This window comes from Centropristis striata, chromosome 18 (genome assembly GCF_030273125.1).
Source record: "Centropristis striata isolate RG_2023a ecotype Rhode Island chromosome 18, C.striata_1.0, whole genome shotgun sequence".
NCBI classification, from domain to species: Eukaryota; Metazoa; Chordata; class Actinopteri; order Perciformes; family Serranidae; genus Centropristis; species Centropristis striata.
The window spans coordinates 30,538,543-30,564,136 of NC_081534.1; the positions used below are offsets into that span (position 1 = coordinate 30,538,543).

At 37.6% G+C, this 25,594-nt stretch overlaps 1 protein-coding gene across 1 annotated transcript in view; it reads left to right on the forward strand.

The window, feature by feature from the left end:
* galnt14 (UDP-N-acetyl-alpha-D-galactosamine:polypeptide N-acetylgalactosaminyltransferase 14 (GalNAc-T14)) overlaps window positions 1–25,594 on the forward strand; it is a 283,833-nt gene that overhangs the window by 188,057 nt on the left and 70,182 nt on the right. Inside the window, exons 5-7 of the mRNA XM_059355726.1 lie at window positions 206–273; window positions 8,623–8,688; window positions 19,327–19,448. Coding sequence (XP_059211709.1) covers window positions 206–273; window positions 8,623–8,688; window positions 19,327–19,448 — 256 coding nt within the window. The remainder of the gene's footprint in view (window positions 1–205; window positions 274–8,622; window positions 8,689–19,326; window positions 19,449–25,594) is intronic.

Genomic DNA, 25,594 nt, shown 5'->3' on the forward strand with positions numbered 1-25,594 from the left:
CACCTGAGAGCGTGCACGTGTGTGTGTGTGTACGTGCATGTGCATGTGCATGTGTGTGTGTGTGTGTGTGTGTGTGTGTGTGTGTGTGTGTGTGTGCAGGTTGGCATTTACTTGTCAGCTTCCTGTACATTGCACATGTTTTTTTTCCGGCTGTGTACTTGTGTTTATGCATATTTGAGGCTAATATTTTCTTTTGTCTCTCCAGTGTTTTGAACAGAACTCCGGTTCATCTCATCCACGAGATCATTCTGGTGGACGACTTCAGCGACGACGGTGAGCTGCTGCACACACACACACACACACACACACATTCTTGTACTTCTGTCTTTGTGAGGACCCTCATTGGAACGGTGAATTCCCTTGCAAGGTTATAATAGTTTGGGATTTTTCATTAGTTTTAGTTTTAATTTTGTTGTGGTTTTTCTGTTTTCAAATTCTGTTAGTTTTAATGAGTTTTTAGAGTGAGTTTGCTAGTTTTATTTTTTTTTTTTAGTTTTTTTTTAAATGCTTAAGTTTTAGTTTAGTTGTTATTAGTTGTAGTTTTTTGTAATGGGGTATTTGTTGGGTGGGAGATTAAAAGAGGTCACATTAAATTTTGCCTTTATTTCCTTTGTCTTATCCATCTTCATTATGAATGAAAAAAGTTGACAAAGACGAAAACGAAGGACATTTTCACTATAATTTTAGTTAGTTTTGTAACCACACAATACAGTTTCAGTTAATTATCTTTTTTTTAAAACTCTCATTTTTATTTGTATTTCAGTTAACGAAAAAAAAATGTTTTATTCTAGTTTTCATTATTTTGTTTCGTTTTCATTAACTATAATAACCTTGTTCCCGAGCCCCCTAACCAAACCTTCACCATCACAACTAAATACCCTAACATAAACCTGATTGTAACCTTTAACCCTTGAAACAAAGTCTGAAATCTCAAAAAAGCCTTTAAAGAAGTGAGGACTGGCAGAAATGTCCTCACTTTGCAAAAATGTCCTCACTCTGTTGGTTAAAAACGTGTCCTGGTCCTCACTATGAAGGAATTACAAGAACACACACACACACACACACACACACACACATTCCAGGTCTCTTCCAGGTCAGAGATAACAGAGATGAGACCTACATAACAGGTCAGAGGGAGGAATGTGTCCTCAGCAGCTGGGTCCACAGCTTCAGGATCACAATGGATGAAAAGAGAGAGAGAGAGATAGAGAGAGAGAGAGAGAGAGAGAGAGAGAGAGAGACCTCTATTCTGGGTCAGAGAGGAGACCGTATGAAAGTTTCTCCTGCAGCTGTGTCCGCCTCGTCTCTCCAGAGAGACACAAAGTCCAGGTGAAATGGACCTAGAAGGCCAAAGAAAATAGTTGAACTTTAAAGATTGAAAAAAGGCTGTTTGGAGTTTTCTTTAGAATTCTGTGTTGTTCCTTATTGTCAACAAATCATAGAAAAAGGAGAAACTCAAAAACAACAATATAAGGTGTCTGAACATGCAGCAAAACATGACTCACATTAACATTTTAGACTGTGCCCTGCTGCCATCCTGCTAAAGTAGTAGTAGTGATTGATGATATGGAGTTTAAATGGTGGATGTCACATTCAGAGAGGGAGGGAGGCAAGGTTATTATAGTTAACGAAAACTAATGAATTGAAAAAACATTTTCGTTAACTGAAACAAAAATAAAAACGACCGATAACTAACTGAAACTGTATTGTGTGGTTACAAAACTAAAACTAACTAAAATTATAGTGAAAATGTCCTTAGTTTTTCGTCTTTGTCAACTTTTTTCATTCATAAACCTTTTTGGTTGATATGAAATCTATTTCACATTAACACATGAACACTTTAACACAGTGGAGACAGAGCTGACTTCCAAAATGATTTGGAGACCCCCAGAAATCATCTCGTGACCCCAATTGGGGTCGGGACCCCAAGGTTGAGAATAGCTGCTCTAAGGAAGGAAGTGAAGCTTCATTATTATTATTATTTCAAATAAAACTCTATCATTTTGGGCCTTTTTTATTTTTTTCTTATCTTCAGGAGGAACCGTTGGGCTAGAGACAAGGTCAGGGTAAAAGAAAGAACCTACTGTAACTAACATATAACAGGTGGAATTAAATGAAGTGGCTCTAGATTGAATTGAAGTGCAGTTCTTGAGTAAATGTAGTGAGTCACAGAGGGACAGGGTCTCTGGTTCAGGGTCTCCACCAGTTAAAAGCTCTGAACAGAAGAGGAGCAGCCACACTGATTGTTCCGATCTGCTGTAGTTTCCGTTTTTCTTTCCACTCTTGCAGGAAAATAAGTTCTCCTCCGTATCTGCTGACCTCGATGCAATCACAAACAATATGTGTGCACTCTGCTTTTTATGGCCAGGGAGAAGAAAAACACAATAGGAAGCTCAGTGAAGAGTATAAACGGCCAAAGCTTCAGGAGAAACAGAAGCAAATACATGAGTTTATATTCTAACAGAACACAGTCTGTTCATCGGCGTTTGAGCCTCCATAAGTGTTTATACATTATGTCAAAGTCATGTTAACCCTGTGGAGTCTCTAAAAGCTCCAAATAATCCAGACTTGTTGCCTCCATCCAGACTAGAAAACAAAGCAGCGTGGAGCCCTACTGTAGATTTACCTCTAAAGTTCTGGCTGTAAACTCCATGAGGCCAGTTTCAGTTTGATGATGATATACCAAGTAAAACTGGAGACAAGCTCAAATAGATTTAGTATAAAATGATAGAACCTCTTAACCTAAATAAACAAAAGTAATTTAAAGTGACAGTACTCAGAAGGCGTATTACAATACGTGTCGTAGTGGTGGGTGTAGAACCTGATAATGTAATAAATTCCTGATGATGTAATAAAGTGCATTTCCCAATAATGTAATACACTTTTTACCAATAATGTAATAAAGTAACACCAAGCACCTTTAGATTTCAAGAAGCTGTTGAATGCATTCGTTGTCATGGATACCTCGTTTGTGAAAAACGGATGAACGGGTCAAAAGTTAATAAACATTCAACTTTGACCTGTTGGTGGCGCTAGAGCTCTTGAGCTAGAGTTGATACACAGTATCACCACTTGATGGGTGGTCTGCTGTTAAATTATTACAATATTGGGGAATTATTACATTATCAGGACTTGGGAAATGAAGGCTAACCTGATAATGTAATAACCTCCCATTAATGTCATACTTTATTACATTATTGGTAAAAAAAAGTGTATTACATTATTGGGAAATGCACTTTATTACATTATCGGGAAGTTCTTACATTATCAGGTTTTATTACATTTTCAATGGACTCAAGTGCAGATTTTTATTACATTATCAGGTTCTACAGGTGGTGCTGACACATGACTTGTTCTGTCGTTTAGGTTTGAGATCTTCTAGAAGCAAAAATAAACTTACTCTGCAGCCAACCTGGTCTCACAGAAATCCGTGAAATAGCCACGGATTTGCTTAACTCAAAATCCGTGGAATAGCCACAGAATCGCTCAAATTTCCGTGAAACTGACACGGATTTCGCTACAATGCAAGTTAATGACAGTCATATCCCGTGGCTATTCCAACATACAAAGTGATTATGTACATTCACTGAGTGAATATTTAGAAAATAAAACATATATTTCTCGCTAGAAATGTGATCAAAATCCATTTTTATGCAGAAACTAAGTCAAAATATTGATTTTTTCACCAAAAATGAGAGAACTGTCCGCCATGTTTTTTGTTCTGACCGCCGGAACCTTGAGAGTCACGTGACTTGGAACAAACCAATAGGAAAAAATATTCATGGAATAGCCACGGGATATGACTGTCATTAGCTTGCATTGTAGCCAAATCCGTGTCAGTTTCACGGAAATTTGAGTGATTCCGTAGCTATTCCACGGACTCCTGTGAGACCAGGTTCTCTGCAGCAGTGAGAGGGAAAACGTCTGCAGCCATTAGTCCAGTAAGTGATGGTGGCCACTCAGTCGGACCTGATCCTCTAAAGTCTTTTCATCGTGTTCTAATCAAAGCCTGTGCTGATCCGCCCTGACAGCCATCAGGACTCATATGTTCAGAGCAGGAAGTCCAAGTGATGACCCGACAAACGAGTGTGAAGGCTGACGGGGAAAAACTGTTGAAGAATTTCATTTCCTCCCACGCAGCAGCAGCAGCAGCAGCAGCAGCAGCAGCAGCAGCAGCGTGTCTCCTCATATCGTTTACATCCCGCCTTTGGCTACAATCCTAATTTCTAGCACTGATGTATTTTGGGATATTTGACCTAGCATGCTAGCTGTCTCTCCCCTTCTAACATCCTGCTGCATTATTAGAGCGTTTCTCTCTCGCTGCTGATCTTTATTATCAGAGCAGTGAGGGATGAGTCACTTTCTACAGACCTGTTTGATGAGTTCAAGTCGCTGTTTCTCCATTAATATTCTTCATCTGTTGATTCAAACTGACTTTAAAGAGATTTTAAACATCAATAATTACATGGAAGTTGATATTGTTACAGTGTTTTTTTCACATTCTTTTTTAAAGATGTATCAATGCATGAAATGTCAATATTTCTGTCTATATTTTTTGATTTTGTTCAGTTTGGACATTTGCAACATTTAAAAATCTTTATTGAGCATGATAGTGTTTTGAAAGTAAAAAAAAAAGACACAAAAGTACTTTTAAAAAATACACAAAATGACTAAAAAAGACACAAAATGACAAAGAAAAAGACACAAAATGACTCAAAAAAGACACAAAATGACCAAAAAAAGACACAAAATGACTAAAAAAGACACAAAATAATTAAAAAAGACATAAAATGAGAAGACAAAATGACCAAAAATTACTTAAAAAAGGACACAAAATGACCAAAAAGACACAAAATGACTAAAAGATAAACAAAATGACCAAAAAGACACAAAATGAGAAGACAAAATGACCAAAAATGGCCTCCGGCTCGTTAGCAGCTCATTAAGAAGAGTAAGAAGGAGTCGCTGGATTTGTCTCGCTTTCTTGAAAAGTTGCTGAATTTAGCTACAAAGTTGGGAGCACTGCTTCGCCTGTGGGGGGTTATTATCGAGGTAGATCAGATGCTAGATAAGATTGGTTTGACGTAAAAGAATCGGCCGATCGCCGATCCCGCAAAATTAAGGAAATTGGCGCCGATCGATCGGTGCACCCCTAATTAAAATGCCATACCTCTGAACTCAGATTCATATTGTTAAAACCGTGATATCGAGTGTCCTCACTTGACTTTTTTTTAGTTTTGGGAGAAAATTGTAGTTTTTGAAAAAACATCTTTTTGTCAGTATCAACCATCATAAAGGGTGAAAAGATTTCTGTCTGGGTCAAAGCCTTTTCTTGCCTTTTTCCACAAAGAGCTCCAAGAGTTTCAAGTTGAGAGGAGAAGAGAGCAGCCAGACGTCCTCTCAGGGTCAGAGGGCTCTGATGGAGCTTTCTGTCATTCAGGGCCACCAAACTCTGACACTGTGTGACTGAAGGATTTATTTTATATATATATATATATATATATATATTGTTCTTTTCATACCACAATAGTAGAGAGAGTCATAAAGAACTTGCAGTTCAACTTCTTCCACTTGTGTGATCACTGTTTTTCTCCCTGTGGCCTTAATGAGAATTAAAAGTGAATCAAATGAAATCAGACACTGAGTAAAAATAGAAGCTATCAATTATTACGTTTTATAAAAATAAATATTTTCACTTTTGTGTTAAGGAATATAACAGAGCTCAAAAAACAATCACATCACCATATAATGATAAATCTAATAACAACACAATGATTTTTTAAAATATGTTTAATTGCCAGATAATAATATGACAATTACTTGAACAAAGAGCTTTAAGAATTAGCGAGTTAATAATAGAATAATTGTTTTAGCAATTAAAGCAAAAAAGCTGGTTTCAGCTTCTTCTGAGGATTATCTGCTTTAATATCTTTAGATTTTTTTTGACTGTTTGTTGGACAAAACATTCAAACTAAAAACGTCCCAATGCACGCAAATAATTAATAATCATATAGTGATGGGTAATTTTCACTATTTCTTGCAGTTTTGGACTAAATAACCAAACAATATTTGAAAACAATAACGCAAATTTCTCCTCAGTGCAATGCAAACATGCAAGTTTTCTGCAGGACAGTAATGCATGTTCGGTTCGGTTAGAAATATCTGCATTGTTGTGTTATATTTTTTGCTCCAGAACAAAGAAAAAATCCAGACAGAGAAGCTACAGTTGAGATCACTGAGCAGCTGGGACATAATGAAGATGTAGCTGTAGCATTAGCATCAAATGTGGGGTCCGATTAGCTGCTGTTGTGTAGTTATGATCAGACACATTATCATCTTCTTCATGTCCCAGCTGCTGCATGATCACAGGTCATGGATTGTCCTCTATTTGACTGTTGAAGCGGTCACTCTGTGTTTGTGGTAGAATAAGATAAGATATTCCTTTATTGATCCCCCGTGGGGGAAATTCAGGTGTCGCAGCAGCACCAGTACAGAGAAAAATAGATTAATATTATATACAGAATCTTGTTTGTGAGGAATTAAAAGATGTTTCTTCATTTTGGTAGAAAGCAACTTCTGACCTGGAGGTGTGACATCAGTTGGAATGAGGGATTTCATTGGTCAAAAATGTTTTTCTGCAGATGTAAATCTATAAAATTGAAATCGGTCAAATCATTCCATAATATGTTGATGTTATGTTAGTGGCTATTCCAAGATACAAAGTGATTATGTACATTCACTGAGTGAATATTTAGAATATAAAACATATATTTCTCGCTAGAAATGTGATCAAAATCCATTTTTATGCAGAAACTAAGTCAAAATATTGATTTTTTCACTAAAAATGAGAGAACTGTCCGCCATGTTTTTTGTTCTGACCGCCGGGACCTTGAAAGTCACGTGACTTGGAACAAACTAATAGGAAAAAATATCCATGGAATAACCACGGGATATGACTGTCATTAACTTGCATTGTAGCAAAATCTGTGTCAGTTTCACGGAAATTTGTGTGATTCCATGGCTATTCCATGGATTTTGAGTTTAGCGAATCCGTGGCTATTTCACGGATTCCTGTGAGACCAGGTTCAAAAATATATTTCTGCAGACGTAAATGTATAAAATTTAAATCGAGGTGGGTCAAATCATTCCAGAATATTTTGATGTTATGTTAGTGTTAGCACTAGTCTGTACAATATTTGTTTTGCATTTTTAAACGTGTTTTATTAATAAACCAGCCCAACCTCTTCAATCAGCATTCAAATATCAAGTCAAATTATGTGCAATTAATTCGCCCGAATCCAATTTTTAGTGAATATGATACACCAATCCTAGTGGCGCCCTCTAGTGGTCATAGTTATTATATGAATAACGGTGAGGCGGAGTTCTCCTTTCACCCGGGAGAACGCGTCCATTTCCCATGTTAACTTCCGTGCATCATGTTTTTATGTAACTATTTCACTTCTAGTAGTAACATCATCCTCGTGACTACTTCACTTCCAGCATTAACATAATTTATTTACTTTTTAAACTGTCTTTTATAACGCTTTACCAGGACACTTTTTGCCCTAAATCGATAGAAATGGTTTTGTAGCCTAAAAACAATGAAACTGCAGCCTTTTTTGCAAACAGCGAACCTCACGTTTATGCATAATGTTGGTCGATCTCCTGTAACCGGTAGATTGCTATGAATACAAATACGAATACGAAAACTTTATTATCCACTGAGTGGAAATTCCTCTTTGGTTTCACCATAGACATGTCTCAAAACAAACAGAATAAATAGTAAAACAATAAAGAAAAAACATTTCAAAGATAGAAAAATAGAAAAATAGCCTACAGCAATAACTGTACTTCACACACAAAAAATTCTTAAAAATAAATAAACAAAAAGCTGTTTTGTTTGCTTGTTTTGGAAATGCTTCTGTGCATATCATATGCATGCAATATTGGATTGTGGCGTATGCATTGCACTTAATTGGAAAGTTATTTCCATGCATATTGAAGGAGAACGGGTTGAATCAAGTGTAATCAGGTTCATGTATCACTTGTTACTGTAGTTTCTCTCTGTAGTTGTCTTATTATTAGCTCACTATCTTGGAGTTTAAATAGTGATTGCTTTATTCATGAACAATGATGTGCATTAAATATAATCTTGATGTTGCAAGAGCAGGTAATGTTTTCTAAAGCCATTGTTCCAAAGCATGTATTAAATATTAATTCCACTTCTGTGAATGACTCATATCCCAGCTGTTGTGTTTTTCTCCTTTTTTCCCTTTTCTTCTTTTCATTTTGACACTTTTCCACCAGAGTATTTTTTTCGAACATGTATTACAGCAGACAGTTATATTTTAAAATAATATATTAATTCAGCTCCAGAATTCAGCGGGGAGTGCACAGTCGGCTGAACAGCAGCTAAACAAATGTCTGACTTGTCAAACTGAAAGCTTTGAAACGTCGTCCTGCTGCTGCAGAGCTTTAAAACGAGCTGCTAATTTCCCTCCAGAGTGGAGAAATTATCAAGATATATTATACGGCACACAGTATTGTTTTCTATTGTATTATATTATTCTTATTATTCTGCTCATTTGAATAACTGTGTGTTGCTTTTTTTTTTTTTTTCAGAAAGTGACTGTCAGCTTCTCACTAAACTGCCCAAAGTCAAATGTCTCCGCAACAACAAGAGAGAAGGTACGGCAACAACTCTGTGTGTGTGTGTGTGTGTGCGTGCGTGCGTGTGCATGTGCGTGTGTGTATTTAATAATAACATTTTGTTGCATTACTGCAGTCCTTGATATTTGTGCATGCAGCCAAGTTATTGCTATTTATTTTCAATATTTAATTTGCCCATGACTGTTATTGTAATATTTGAATCACAGACAAGTGGTAAAATATTGAAAACATCGAAGAATGTAGTTTTTAGTGGATGTCACCTCTGTGATAGAGAGAGATTTTTAAAGATGCAAGCCTTAATTTCTTTAAAAAAAAAAAAAAACAAGTTCATTCATTATTATTATTATTATTATTATAAAATAATGATAATAGTAATTATAATAATAAAAAGCATATTTCAGTCATAATATGGAAAAGGACCACAAAAGTAAAATGTCTGCTCCAATTTTTTTGTTTTTTCAAAATTATGAGAAAAATAAGTCCTCGCTTGGTTAGTGTAGGAGGGCGGTCCCCTGATGGCTATATGGGAATGTATGTGTGTGTTTGTGTATCTTTAAAATGTTACTTTAAGAATATATATTTGACAATTCCAATTTTGTTGCCAATACTGCAGTCTTTAATGTGAGTACATGCAACTAAGTTTGCCCTGATTTTCCAGTAAAATATTTATTTCCCAAAAAATAAAATCAAATTAATTGAATTGTAATATCAGACCACTCTTGGCAATTTCTTAAAAATAAATAAACAAAAAGCTGTTTGTAGGAAAAAATGAAAAAACAACAATGACAGTAAAATTTCTGTTCTGTTTTTGTTTTTCAAATTGATAAGAAAAAGAAGTCCTCGCTTGGTTATTGTAGGAGGGCGGTCCACTGTTGGCTATATGGGAATGTATATGTGTGTGTGTGCTTGTTTACATATGTCTGCCTGAGAATTTACATTTGCATCTTAAGCATGTTTGGCTTTGTATATATTTGCATGTTTAATTATCGACATTACTTTTGTATGTGTGTCCCTGCATACATTTGTCAGCAGTATACTGCGTGTGTGTGTGTGCAGAATAAATTAGCTGAGGGTTTTTCATTTACATTTACAATTACATATGTAAACACACCCTCACACAGACAGACAGACAGACAGACAGACGGTGAGTGAAGTGAAATTGATCCATTCATCTCTGGCTTCATATGGAGCTACAGAGCTGAAATGACCTGAAGTGAATTGAAGTGACAGGAGCTGCTGCTGAAATCGAGCCCGGAGAGGCAGAAAGATAGACGCACACTGTCATAAAAGAAATGTTACTCCAGAGAAAATGTCTTCTTCTTATGAGCGAAAACCCAAATATACCACCAATTCAAAGAGCAAGACCACACAACCTGAAATCTGACTTCTTACTTGGTTACAAGCTGCCAGCAGAGAGAGTTAATGCCTCGGTGACACTAAATATGGATGTTGTTCCTCATTTTAGTTTTAATACAGTCGTGCGTCATGGCTACGCTTATCATTTTTTTATATAATCCATTTGGAGCAGCCTCCATGCTCTTAAATTTAGATTACAAATGAATGCAAAACGCAAATGAACACGACAGCTTGACAATGTGAAGGGGTCGTGAACATTTTCGGGAGCTAAATGCATGAAAAGGTTCCTCTCGCTGCACCGCAGATGATTCTGGCTGTTTGTTCAGGAGGTACAAGGTGCTGAAACTGCTACTTGATGCTCCGGGAAGTTTCTTTTTTTTATTTAAAACAGGCAGGCAGGTGGATGATTTTACTCCATTAACCTTTTACCGCCAAATCTTCCCCCTGTGGGACGTTATAACTGTGTGGAGATTTCACAGACTGTCAGTGCTATGGGAAGTTAATGAAAGACTTTTTGGTTATTGTAGTCGTTTTCAAAAAGATCACCCTGTCGTAAAAAGAATAAATTACATTTTTTCTAGTCCCCCGACCTTCAACGCAGACTGACAACCCAGCAATCTTTGGAAACTTTATATCTAAATTCATCAGAAGGTTTGAATGGGCTTTTATCTGAAGTTATCATCTCATAAGTTTGGGGGACTCTGACTTCTAATAGCTTGCGATCTTTTGTGTTTCATTATAATATTTTCCAGGCTTCAGAAAAGGTCCAAAACACTATTTAACCCTCTGAACCCCAACAAGCTGTTTCAAGGCGTTTTTTGCTCTTTTTACATTTTACTCACTGTGTCCTTGTATTTCACTGCGATATATAAAATCTATCTGAATCTATAAGTCCTGCAGCTCTGTGGAATCAGCAAAATCATGACTAGAAGTGGGAACAACTCAAACATGTCTTCATGCAGAATAACACAGTTAGAATGACAGAAATCATGAAAAAAGAAAAAACATAAGTTGAATTTATCTGATGAATTATTTTTTTTAAATTGGAATAAAATGGAATTTATAAACACTTTTCCAATTTTTCCACAAGTGTCATGAATATTAGAAAAAAAGATCTCCTATATTAAACATATTGAAGTATTGTCATGTTTCCAGCCTCTCCTGTCCTCTCCTCTCTGCTCTGTGTAAACAGCCACTCCTGTCCTCTCCCCTCTGCTCTGTGTAAACAGCCTCTCCTGTCCTCTCCTCTCTGCTCTGTGTAAACAGATTCTCAGTGAATATTTGTCACGTGACCGTTGGTCTCAGCAGAATCAATCATGTCTTCTCTGTGTCTCTGAGGAGCAGAATTTATTGTTTTTAACAGGATCTGGTTATTAGAAACACTTTATTTAAAATGACACATGGAGATTAATGTGATTCTGACAGAAATGTCACAATTTTAGGCTTTGGTTTGGTTACTTTTTCTAACAGAAACTTAACATAACCTATGAACCATTCAAGGGCCATCAGAAAGTTCAAATTCTGACAATAATGCTTGTTTTTACAGTTTCTTTCTACAATAAATGTTGCATTTCTGGCGATCCCGAAGGACAACATACATTTCAAACCCACCGGGGGGATGGTAGGGCTTTTGTCTTGTATTATCTCTTACATATATTACACATAAATGGTAATAACTGGACCCCGGGGAGACTAGCAGCCACTTTGTGTAAAGCTGATGGGAAAGCAAATAAAGAGTAAAATAATTAGATGATGCAATGATAAGGAAAGACCACAACAACAACAAGAGCATGCCGACTCTATCAAAAACAAATTACCAAAAAACAAGACAATAACAATAAAATCCCTCTGCAGATTTGTTGTTAAGTGAAAAAAAAAATCCATTTTTTCCTCCTTCCTCCGCCTGAAGCAGCACCTGTTTTAGTCTCCACCTCTGACTGCATGGCCCTTTTTTTCTCCCCCCATCATGTTTGACATGGATATAAAGAACTAAAAACCCACCGGCACCGCTCGTTTTAAAAAGCTCTCCCTCTGAGAGCTGCAGGTTAAGATTAACATACAGAACATGCATCACGCTGCTGCAAACTCTCTGACAGCGCTACAATTACACCCGCCTGTTAGTGCAACTTATTCACACAAAGAAACATAATAACAGTCTTTTATGTCCCAAAGAATAGAAGCGTTTAAAGCCATTTCAGCTAATAACTTTCAAAGTTCAGAGATGTCACAGTGAATGGGTCTGGAGTGTGAACACACCTGCTCTTAAACCTTCACGCTAACCCTTCCATTTGAGCGCCATCTTCTCTGGATGGTTCAGATTACCATGAACTAACCTCGGCACGGTGACAGACGAAGACATTTTCAGACTCATTGCTGTTATTTCGGAGCCACCCGAGTTCAAATAGCACCGTTTTCGGCGAGGCAAACTAAGTAGAAAACACTCAGAAAGCCACTTCTCACATGCTCGCTGAGAGCATTGCCATCTGAACTGAGATTACTGCACAGAAACATCTCAAAATATGACTCTTTGTTCACTAAAATCTCCCTTCTTTCTTCCTCTCACTCTGTTTCTCCTTCTCATGTTTTAGATTTCTCTTTAAGTTCCCGTTTGTTTCTTGTATTTTATAATTGTTTCCCTCCTCTCTCGCTCACCTCGTCGCCTGCCTCTCTCTCTTTTTAACAACAGGAACACTTGTCCTACATGCTGTCACCGAAGGATTTCATTATAGCACAGTCATGCTGATCACACACTGGCAAACACACACACACACACACACACACACACACACACACACACGCACACACTCACACAGGCAGGGTTCATCAGTTCGGCTAGTTAATAGTTTATTGCTTCAGGCCTTCTGACTTGATTGTCTTTTTAATGCCCATAAAAACTCACCAGGCTGATACTATATGTCTTCCCTGACACACAGGCTCACATAAGTGCTTCCTTTACTATGCTTGTGAGGACCGTTAAAGGCCTAATGCATTCCCCAACATCAGCCTAAACCCAATCTAAAAGTAGTTTCAGACTAATGGTGGAGATGCATCAAATCAAACAAATGGAAGGATGCAACCAAACTGTTTCCAGCTGCTGGGCGCTGCCTGGTTTAATATGGTTACAAACTTACTCATGTTAGAGCATCGAGCCGAAAAAAATCCCTAAAATATGTTTCTAAACACATTTAAGGTGAGATATAGGCAATGCAGTGAAGGATAGGGTTATTTAGCTTAGTTTAGCTTAGCTTAGCTTAGTTTAGCTGTAACTGAAGTGTTAAAAGTATTATTTCGTTGTGATTTTGCAGAAGAGTGCTCAACCAACATTTATAGTTTAGTTCCTGGAGGGAACCCCAGGTCAAGTGGGCACATCCTGCCCTCATCCTGAGCAAGGCTCACTTCTTGCATTTGCTATAGACTAAAGAGAGTACATTGTGCCCTCTTATTGAACCTTTCCTGAAAACCGGGTAGAACTGGATCAGGGTGCAGCTATTTCAGTAAGAAACATACAAATAGGCCTCAAAAAGGGAACTAAGAAACATACATACAAGACACCATATGCTTAAAAAAGGGGAGTAAGACATAAAATACAAGACACCATAGGCCTCAAAAGGGGAACTAAGAAACATACATACAAGACACCAAAGGCCTCAAAAAGGGATCTAAGAAACATACATACAATACACCATAGGCCTTACAAAAAGGGAACTAAGAAACATAAAATACAAGACACCATAGGCCTCAAAAAGGGAACTAAGAAACATACATACAAGACACCAAAGGCCTCAAAAAGGGATCTAAGAAACATACATGCAAGACACCATAGGCCTTACAAAAAGGGAACTAAGAAACATAAAATACAATACACCATAGGCCTTACAAAAAGGGAACTAAGAAACATAAAATACAATACACCATAGGCCTTACAAAAAGGGTACAAAGAAACATACATACAAGACACCAAAGGCCTCAAAAAGGGAACTAAGAAACATACATACAAGACACCATATGCCTTACAAAAAGGGAACTAAGAAACATAAAATACAAGATGCCATAGGCCTGAAAAAGGGAACTAAGAAACATACATACAATACACCATAGGCCTTACAAAAAGGGAACTAAGAAACATAAAATACAAGACACCATAGGCCTCAAAAAGGGAACTAAGAAACATACATACAAGACACCAAAGGCCTCAAAAAGGGATCTAAGAAACATACATACATACAAGACACCATGTGCCTAAAAAAGGGGAGTAAGACACATAAAATTCAAGACACCATAGGCCTCAAAAGGGGAACTAAGAAACATACATACAAGACACCAAAGGCCTCAAAAGGGGATCTAAGAAACATACATACAATACACCATAGGCCTCTAAAAGGGAACTAAGAAACATACATACAAGACACCATAGGCCTTACAAAAAGGGAACTAAGAAACATAAAATACAAGACACCATAGGCCTCAAAAAGGGAACTAAGAAACATACATACAAGACACCATAGGCCTTACAAAAAGGGAACTAAGAAACATAAAATACAAGACACCATAGGCCTCAAAAAGGGAACTAAGAAACATACATGCAAGACACCAAAGGCCTTAAAAGGGAACTAAGAAACATACATACAAGACACCATAGGCCTCTAAAAGGGAACTAAGAAACATACATACAAGACACCATATGCCTCAAAAGGGGAACTAAGAAACATACATACAAGACACCAAAAGCCTCAAAAAGGGAACTAAGAAACATACATACAGTACACCGTAGGCCTTACAAAAAGGGAACAAAGAAACATAAAATACAAGACAACATAGGTCTCAAAAAGGGAACTAAGAAACATACATACAAGACACCATATGCCTAAAAAATGGAAGTAAGACACATAAAATACAAGACACCATAGGCCTCATAAAGGGAAGTAAGAAACATACATACAAGACACCAAAGGCCTCAAAAAGGGATCTAAGAAACATAAAATACAAGACACAATAGGCCTCAAGAAGGGAACTAAGAAACATACATACAAGATAACATAGACCTTAAAAGAGGAATTAAGAAAGATACATACATGACACCATACTCCTGTAAAAGGGAACTAAAAATCATACATACAAGATACCATAGGCCTCAAAAAGGGAACTAAGAAACATACAAACAAGACATCATAGTTTTGAAAAGACATAAACCACAAGGTGCCAGTATGGGTTGGCTACTTCTGTCACCATCCTAAATTGACCAATTGCGTGAATGTCCAACCTACGGTCGAGGTGGGGCCCACACCCAGAAGATAACTGTGAATTTAGGAACTTGTTGGCACTCTGACTAATGATCCAGGCGTGGATACAGCAGAGTGCAGCTGCTCATTGCATTTGGCTATTATTCTTTCAATAAATGGTAAACTGTATTCAGTTGTTTTGAATCTTTTGTAGAAACCAAGTCTAGAACAAAAGAAGGGCATGCTTTAAGAGCCCCAGCTCTAACAGCAGTAATAGAATCTTGATTCATCTTTCATCAGCACCACTGAGATGGAATAAAACTGACACCTTGCAGCATCGGTAGTGACAATCTTTGTTATCTTCTGGAACGGAAGAGCAAAAGATGCATGCTCACTTTATGCAGGGTCAGTCTAAAACTGTCATTTGTCCTCACAAATATACAATAGCCCCGTAACACACACACACACACACACACACACACACACACACAGCTAAAAGTTATCCGTGTACATAAACACTCTACCTGCTACAAAGTCAGTCTGTCCTGCATTGTATGTCAGGTGTGTGTGAGTGTGTTTCTGAGTAAATGTCCACTTGTGTGTGTGTGTGTGTGTGTGTGTGTGTGTGTGTGTGTGTGTGTGCATGATTGTATGAGGGTCCAGTTTATGTGTGTGCGTGTGTGTGTGCGTGTGTGTCCATTCATCCAGAAAATAAAGCCTTATTGAGGATGAAATGGGATTTTTAATTGGCTGAGCCTCGGCCTAACAGCTCAGCGTGAAACTTCACGGCCCCTCGTACAATGTCACCGACACACACACTCACAATGGACCCAAATGCACAGTCACGGTAACACACACACACACACACACACACACACACACACACACACACACACACACACAGTACTGCACGCCAGCCTTGTGCACACGTGTACACACTTATTCAAAAGAACACACACACGTCTCCATGTCAGGGAGTATTGATTAGACCATTTAGTCCAAATAGAGGAGAACACTGGCCCCCATCAGGGAGACCTCCCTAACAGGCTCATTTACACACACACACACACACACACACACACACACACACACACACACACACACACACACACCACACACACACACACACACACACTGTCTCTCTCTGTCTTTCTACAGCACCACCACAATCAGCAGACACACACATTCTCTCCTCCCGTCACTCACCTTCACTCCCTTCCTCTCTCATTCCCTCACACACACACAAACATTTTCACACACACACATGCAGAGTGTGATGGGCCTGTTAAAAGGTTGTGTCCATGTCTGACAGGGCCTCTAAGAGCCCCGCATCGATTTTCCCTTTTGCTGACTGACTGAGAGAGCGAGCTGGAGCGGGTGAGGGAGATAGGGGGATGTCAATAGGTAGAGCAAGGCACTAACAACAGCAAGGTGAAGGGTCCCGCGCCCTTCCACTGTCTAAAAGTATTCTGTGTGGGAGGATGAAGGAGCGGCATGTGTGTGTGTGTGTGTGTGTGTGTGAGACTGATAGTCACAGCTCGAGAGCGTGAAAGTTGAATATATACTGTCTTATCCGATCTGCCGCCCTGAAAAGAATCAATTTCAGCAGGCAAAGTGGAGCATTTCAATTTAGCAGAGAGCAGCTCTGAGGCTCTGAGGCTGCATGTTGGATATCAGACACATCAGAGTGCATGTATGCTACTGCACGGCTCCATGTTAATTTATGTATGAATGTATGTACGGCAGCACTGAGAACTCATTCTCACTCCTGACTCATCAGATAGTGACACTCAGAGGCAGATTACTGACACAAAAGGAACTCTAACATCTGTATGAGGTGCAGCAGGCTGCCCATTGACTCCAATGGAAGCCTCAGTATTAGATGCTCAGAGTAATGGTATGTTCCTTGCAGTTTCAGGACTGTGATCGCAGTCGTGGGACCCAGAACCTATTTTTAGGACTCTGTTTAACACCACAGTGGTTCAGGTTAGGTTACAGCAGTAGTTCTCAACCTTTTTTAGTCGCGACCCCCAATTTAAAATGCATGTTGTCCGTGACCCCACTCACCCAAAAAAGACCAATGACCAATGACCAAAAAAAAGACACAAAATGACCAAAAAAGGAAACAAAATGACCAAAAAAGACACAAAATGACCAAAAAAGGAAACAAAATGACCAAAAAAGACACAAAATGACCCAAAAAAGACACAGAATGACTAAAAAAAGACAAAATGACCAAAAGAGGAAACAAGATGACCAAAGAAGACACAAATTGACCACAAAATGATCAAAAAAACAGAAAATGACCAAAAAAGACACAAAATTACCAGAAAAGACACAAAATTACCAAAAAAAGGAAACAAAATGATCAAAAGAGATACAAATTGACCACAAAATGACCAAAAAAAGACACAAAATTACCAAAAAAAGACAAATGACAAAAAAAGGCACAAAATCACCAAAAAGACACAAAATGGCCAAAAAAAAAGACTCAAAATTACCAAAAAATACACAAAATGACTAAAAAAAATAACAGAAAATGACCAAAAAAGACATTAAATGACCAAAAAGACTAAAACACATTAACACATGAACACTTTAACACAGTGGAGACAGAGCTGACTTCCAAAATGATTTGCCGACCCCCAGAAATCATTTCGCGACCCCAATTGGGATCGGGACCCAAAAGTTGAGAATCGCTGGGTTACAGGACTATAGTCATGACTTATAGATAATAAAATTCTGTGCGTACCAGAAGCTGCAGGTTTTAGTCCTGGGATGTTATTTCGAGGAACCCAGTATTTCAGGACAGCTCCTCTGTAACGCCACAGTGGTTGAGGTCAGGTTAGAGGACTGTAATCATGACTAATAGATCATGAAATTGCACTGGCACAGGTTTCAGTTTAGATAATACTCTTTTTGTGTGGAGAACAACTCCAAAATGCATTTCAGCCCTGGAATGATTAAAAAATAGGAAAAAGGAAAACGGTAAAAGGAGTAAAAAATTGTGGGAAATGTATATATTTTTAAACATTTTAGGTTTAGAGACTTAATAGTATACAGTACTAGTTTATATATGGACATAGTTAATAGTAATTGACTTTTGCCATTTCCAAACATCTCAGTAAAGAGGTCCAGTGCCAAAGCCAAAATGAAAGAGCCCTACCAAATAACAACCAAAATATTATCAAATTAAACTCTTTTATTATTTACTGTTATCATTATATTTGTCCAAACAAATGTACCTTTAGTTGTACCAGGCATTAAAATGAACAAGAAATTAGAGAAAACAAGGGTGGTCTAATGATTTTTTTCCATGACTGTGTCAATAAAAATCTGACAACATCTGTTTAAAGCGAGTGGCTATTGACAGGACTGATAACAACCTGCTCAACCTGCCAGCAGCTGTATCAGGTCCCTATTAGCCGATCTTCATGGGAATGATAACTGCTGATAACATTCAAAATGTGTGGAACTATAGAGATAAAGAAGCGGGTAAATTACCAAAAAATTACGTAAAATGATCAGAAAGACACAAATTACCAAAAAATTACGCGAAATTATGAAAAAAGACAATAAATGACCACAAAAAGACATAAAATTATCAAAAAAATATGTAAAATGGTTTTAAAAAAAAGACATTAAATGACCATAAAAAGACACAAAATTACCAAAAAATGACATAAAATTATCAAAAAGACACAAATGACCAAAAAATTATGTGAAATGATAAAAAAAACATTAGATAACCAGAAAAAGACACAAAATTATCAAAAAACGTACCAAATGACCAAAGAAAGACACAAAATGACCAAAAAAAGACGTAAAATAATACAAAAAGACACAAAATTACCAAAAAAAGACAAATGATAAACGATAAATGGTGAATTTTTGTTGACCGTTCAAAGAAAACGTGTTTCAGTTCCACCTGCGGGATGGTCTCCACTATTAGCAGGATGAGACAAAATCATAATTGGTGCCTATAGAGTCCTTAGATCTCCTAGTGTCTGTGTGATTACTATTGAGGTACATTATGAAGTGTGCTAAACTAACACGCCTGTGTGATGTGTTTGTGTGTCAGGTCTGATCAGGTCCAGAGTGCGTGGGGCCGACGCCTCCAGGGCCGGGGTCCTCACCTTCCTGGACAGCCACTGTGAGGTCAACAAGGACTGGCTGCCCCCCCTGCTGCAGAGGATCAAACAGGTAGACCATAGACCCAGTTCACTGTGTGTGTGTGTGTGTGTGTTCTTGTACTTCCTACATAGTGAGTACCACAACACGTTTTTAACCAACAGAGTGAGGACATTTTTGCAAAGTGAGGACATTTCGGCCGGTCCTCACTTCTTTAAAGGCTTTTTTGAGATTTCAGACTTTGTTTTAAGGGTTAAAGGTTACATGATAATGATAATTAACTGAAACTGTATTGTGTGGTTACAAAACAAACTAAAATTATAGTGAAAATGTCCTTTGTTTTCGTCTTTGTCAACTTTTTTCATACATAATGAAGATGGATCAGACAAAGGAAATAAAGGCAAAATTTACTGTGACCTCTTTTAATCTCCCACCCAACAAATACCCCATTACAAAAAACTACAACTAATAAAAACTAAACTAAAACTAGCAAACTCACTCTGAAAACTCATTAAAAGTAACTGAATTTGAAAACAAAAATTCACAACAAATTAAAACTAAAACTAATGAAAAATCCAAAACTATTATAACCTTGCAAGAGAATTCACTGTTCCAATGAGGGTCCCCACAAAGACAGAAGTACAAGAATGTGTGTGTGTGTGTTTGGGGGGGTTCCATCAAATACAAATTCAGTGCACACTTTTTGGGTCTAACCTTGAAGAGGAGGTTTGTGTGTGTGTGTGTGTGTGTGTGTGTGTGTGTGTGTGTGTGTTTGTGTGTGTGTGTGTGTGTGTGTGTGTGTGTGTGTGTGTGTGTGTGTGTGTGTGTGTGTGTAACTGGTGTGTGAATGGGATCATGAGTGTCAATAACTTCAGCAAGGCCACTTTAAAAATATGGAGCACTCCACTGCACTGCACAAACTGTGTGTGTGTGTGTGTGTGTGTGTGTGTGTGTGTGTGTGTGTGTGTGACTCCAGTGGTCGAGGTGAAATAGCGCCATGGGAGAAAATAGCTGTCGGTCTGATTGCCTCTCATTAAGAAATAAGTGCTGCACTCTCTCCTTCACCCTGCCACTCCTCCCCTCTGCTCCTCACTGTGTCTCTCCTCTTCCTCCTCCTCCTCCTCCTCCTCTCCTTCCACCACTTGTTAGCTCATCCTCCCTCCCCTCTCTCTCTCTTGTCCTTTTCCTTTCTTCTCTTCTCTTTCTTTTATCTCTCCTCTCTTATTTGCTCTTGCCCTCTCACCACCTCACTTCATTTTTCTCATCATTGCTCTCCTCTAACCTTTTATTCCTGTCTAGACACCTCCTCTCCTCTCCCTTTTCTTCTCTCACTCCTCTTTTCTCTCCTCTCATGTCCTGCCCTCCTCTTTAACCTCTCTCTCTCTCTCTCTCTCCCTCTCTCCTCTCCTTCTCCTTTTACTCTGTCACCTTGTCTGACTCCTCTCCTCGTGTCTCTTTATCCGTCACATTATTGTCTTTCCTCTTAACGACTTTTATTACTGAACAATAAACCCATTTACATGTTGCTTTTGTCTTTATATATATATATATATATATATATATATATATATATATATATATATATATATATATATATTAACTCTATGGAGTCTTATAGGGCTATTTTGTCCATTTTTGAATCCTTTTCATGTCTTTTTGTGTCTTTGTAAGTCAAGTCATCATATCTGTTTTGGTCATTTGTGCCTTTTTGGGTTTTTTTGTGTCTTTTTTGGTCATTTTTGGGGGTTTTTTGGTCATTCTGTCTTCTCATTTTGTGTCTTTATGGGTAATCTTTTGTTTTTTTAGTTATTTTGTGTCTTTTTTTTGGTCATTTTGTGTCTTTTTTGGTCATTTTATGTCTTTTTTTAATCATTTTGTGTCTTTTTTTGGTCCTTTTGTGTCTTTTTTAGTCCTTTAGTCTAACATAAAATGTGATTTTGAATCTTTTTTTTACTTTCAAAACACTATCATGCTCAATAAAAAATGTTTTAATGTTGCAAATGTGAACACAGGTGTCAAATCTAACATATAAGAGGGTTACATCCAGTTCTATCATTTGATACTAAATATATTCTAGCTTGTCTCCAGTCAGACACAGATTATGCCTATTTTCACTTTGAAATTAAGTCAAGAGATTGGCTACCAAGTGCTGTGTTGTGTTTGTTGTATGTGTGTGTGTGGGTGTGTATACACAGGTTGTTTATAGCTAGTAGAAAGTTTCTCCTGATTGCTTGACCTTTTTATTTTTTGTTGCAGTTGGAGAGGAGTCTGTCTCCTTTATTTAACCCATTTAGTTCACACCTTTTCTTCCCCATTGTCTCTCCTCCCTTTCTTCCCCTCTGTCATCTTATTTGACTCGTCTCCTCTTTTCTCCTCTTTTCTCTTCCCCTGTTCTCTTCACCTCCCCTCCCACATCCTCTCCTTCTCTTTTTCTCTCCGCACCTTGTCTGCAACTCCCGTCCTCTGATTCTCTTTCCTCCTCCCCTCTTTTCTTGTCTCCTCTCATCTTCCTCTTTACACCTTCCTGTCCTCTATTCTTGTATTTCCTTCCTTTCATTTTCTCCTCCTCCAGCAGCTGTTCCTGCTCATATTAAAGACCTTTGATCTGTACATCCATACAGCAGCGATCAATAAGTAAAACCACAGACCTTGATCAGATTCTGCTGCTGAACCAACATCATCCATATTCAGACTCACGCTCCCTGTGTGTGTGTGTGTGTGTGTGTGTGTGTGTGTGTGTGCAGAGAGTCATCCGTCACTGTCTGCAGCGACGCTTTATAGTCATATATTTAGATTTAAATGTATGAGTTATTGATCCAGGTAAACACACACACACACACACACACACAGGCATCATAAAGTTATATCTCCCTCAAAATAATTATCTGTCTCTTTGATATAGAGAGCTAAAGTTCTGCCAAACTTCCAGCTGAACTTCTGCTCCACTTGTGTTTTCACATGAAGGCTTTATTTCTTTATTCAAACATTATTATTTTATTGAACTACACTAGCTGCAGCATTTAACATAGAAAAATACTATTTATCACACTTAACTCTATGGAGTTTTGGGCTATTTTGGTCATTTTTTAATCCTTTTCATGTCTTTTTGTGTCTTTTTATGTCTGTTGTTGTGTCTTTTTTAGTGATTTTGTGTCTTTTTTAGTCATTTTGTGTCTTTCTGTGGGTTTTTTGTCATTCTGTGTCATTTTTGGTCATTTTGTGTCTTTTTTTAGTAATTTTGTGTTCTTTTTTAGTCATTTTGTGTCTTTTTGTGTCTTTTTTGGTCATTTTGTGTCTTTTTTTTAGTCATTTTGTGTCTTTTTGTGGGGTTTTTTGGTCATTATGTGTCTTTTTTTAGAAATATTGTGTTATTTTTTGTCATTTTGTGTCTTTTTGTGTCTTTTTTTAGCCAATTTATGTCTTTTTTTGGTCATTTTGTGTCTTTTTGTGTCTTTTTTGGTCATTATGTGCCTTTTTTTGGTAATTTTGTGTCTTTTTTAGTTCTTTAGTCCAACATAAAATGTGATTTTGAATCTTTTTTTTAACTTTCAAAACACTATCATGCTCAATGAAAAAATGTGAACAAAGGTGTCAAATCTAACATATAAGAGGGTTCCATCCAGTTCTATCATTTTATACTAAATCTATTTGAGCTTGTCTCCAGTTTTACTTGGTATATCATCATCAAACTGAAACTGGCCTCATGGAGTTTACAGCCAGAACTTTAGAGGTAAATTTACAGTAGGGCTCCACGCTGCTTTGTTTTCTAGTCTGATGGAGGCAACAAGTCTGGATTATTTGGAGCTTTTTGACACTCCACAGGGTTAAAACAATGTTTTGACTGCACTTTTGTGTCGAAAAAATATGGAAAATGCATGCCAAATGACTATTTTGTGTTTAATTTAAGTCAAATAAGTGATTTAAAGTAAGAAAATACAATGTTCTCATACAGAACATGCTTTTTTCCCCCTGCTGATTGATTGTTTAGATTATTCATTCAACCCATGTCCATTACACATCTTGTTCTCAATGCCCAGGCTGCATTGATCCCATTATTATTGCTTTTTTTTTTACTGCAGTGTGCAGAATATCCAAGAAAAATGAGAGTAACTTTAGTGTAGTAGTTATTTATTATTTCTATTGTACCGTGACATAATTAGACTCCATTGTAGTATAAAAAAAGTCTATTTCACTGAGCACAAACCAAAACATGTTGTGATTATTGGATAATAACGAGTGATTTCAGGTGAATCCCAAGACACAAAATCTCTGTAACGGAGTGAGAAAGTGATATGGCTCATGCTTCAACATTAATAAGAATAATTAGCCCGAGCAGGAAAGCTGCCCCGGTTTAATTAACACCTACAGAAACTCGAAACCTCATTTACAGAATAAAGGAAGAAGGAGAGGAGTAATTTCAGCAGCACAGAGGGAGGTGTTCACAGAAAGAAGAGCAGCTGTGAGCTGAAACTGCAGGGAACACTGTAGCGCTGCATTTCATTTTCAACATACAGTAAAACACCCGAGAATGAAACTGTACTGAAGTGCAGCGTGAAGTTTTTTATGTCTTCAGAGAAAAACACAGAAGCAAGATAACACTCGGTTTCACTTATAAAAGCCTCACATCTTTTCTTCTCTGTACTTTTCATCAAAAACATTTCAACCAGCCTCAGCGTGAGCATCACTTAAAGCAGGGGTCTCAAACTCAGATTACCTGGGGGCCGCTGGAGGCAGAATCAAAATGACCAGAAAAAGACACAAAATGACAAAAAAAAAAAAAGACACAAAATGACGGGAAAAAAAGACACAAAATTATTATTTTTAAAAAGACACAAATTGACCAAAAAAAGACATAAAATTACAAAAAAAAGAGAAAAAATACAAAAAAAAAGACACAAAATCACTAAAAAAAGACACAAAATTATTATTTTTAAAAAGACACAAAATGACAGGAAAAACTAAATTACTTAAAAAAGACACAAAATGATCAAAAAAGATACACAGAATTACCAAAAAAGACACAAAATTATTTTAAAAGGACACAAAATGACCAAAAGAGACACAGAATTACCAAAAAAGACAAAAAATGACCAAAATAGACACAAAATTAGCAAAAAAGACACAAAATTATTTTAAAAATACACAAAATTACCAAAAAAGAGACAAAATGACCAAAAAAGACACAGAATTGCCAAAAAAGACACAAAATGACCAAAAAACACACAAAATGACCAAAAAAGACACAAAATTACCAAAAAAAGACACAAAATTATATAAAAGAAGACACAATTACCAAAAAAAGTAATTAAAGGGACCTTCCACACACAACACGGTAAAGTACCATTCATATAAAACTCACATTAAACTTTCATATCAAGGTGGGGGCCACAAAATATCGTCACGAGGGCCGCAGGCCGCCAGTTTGAGACCCCTGCTCTAAATGGTTCTATATAGAATCTTTGATGTTTCTAAATACATGCCAAATTGTATAATCTTTAAAAGTTCTATTTAGAACCCTTTATTCCAGAATTACACACAGTGCATAACAATCAGTAAAGAACATGCAGGAGGAATGAGGGATGGTGATGACGGCGGATGTTTGGGGGTCCGTGTTCCTCTCAGCTCCTCATCAAATGTTCTCTTTTTAAATCAGGTGGGGGGAAAAAAAAAGAGAAGAGAAGAAATGGCTGAAATTAAGAAACTGCTCCCAAGCGATTTGAAAATAACACTCATCCAATTACAACAGTAATGTCGCGAATGCCTCACCCCGAGTGCTGCACAGTGTCATTACCGTAACAGCTATTAAAGCAGACGCAGTGCTCTGTAATGTTGGGGGGGGGAGGGGGGGGCAGCCCGCTCCCCTTGCTCTGACCCTGCAGCTAATGGACCAGAACCGCTCCACCTGCTCTGTGATATCACTGGCTGGAGGCGCAGCCAGCCGTTGGACCACACTAATAGAGGGACACTACATGATTTAACAGGACCTCACTGCTGCCATGCTAGTGTCTCTGTGTGTGTGTGTGTGTGTGTGTGTGTGTGTGTGTGTGTGTGTGTATGTGTGTGTTCTTGTACTTCCTACATAGTGAGGACCAGGACACATACTTAACCAACAGAGTGAGGACATTTTTGCAAAGTGAGGACATTTCGGCTGGTCCTCACTTCTTTAAAGGCTTTTTTGAGATTTCAGACTTTGTTTTAAGGGTTAAAGGTTACATGAT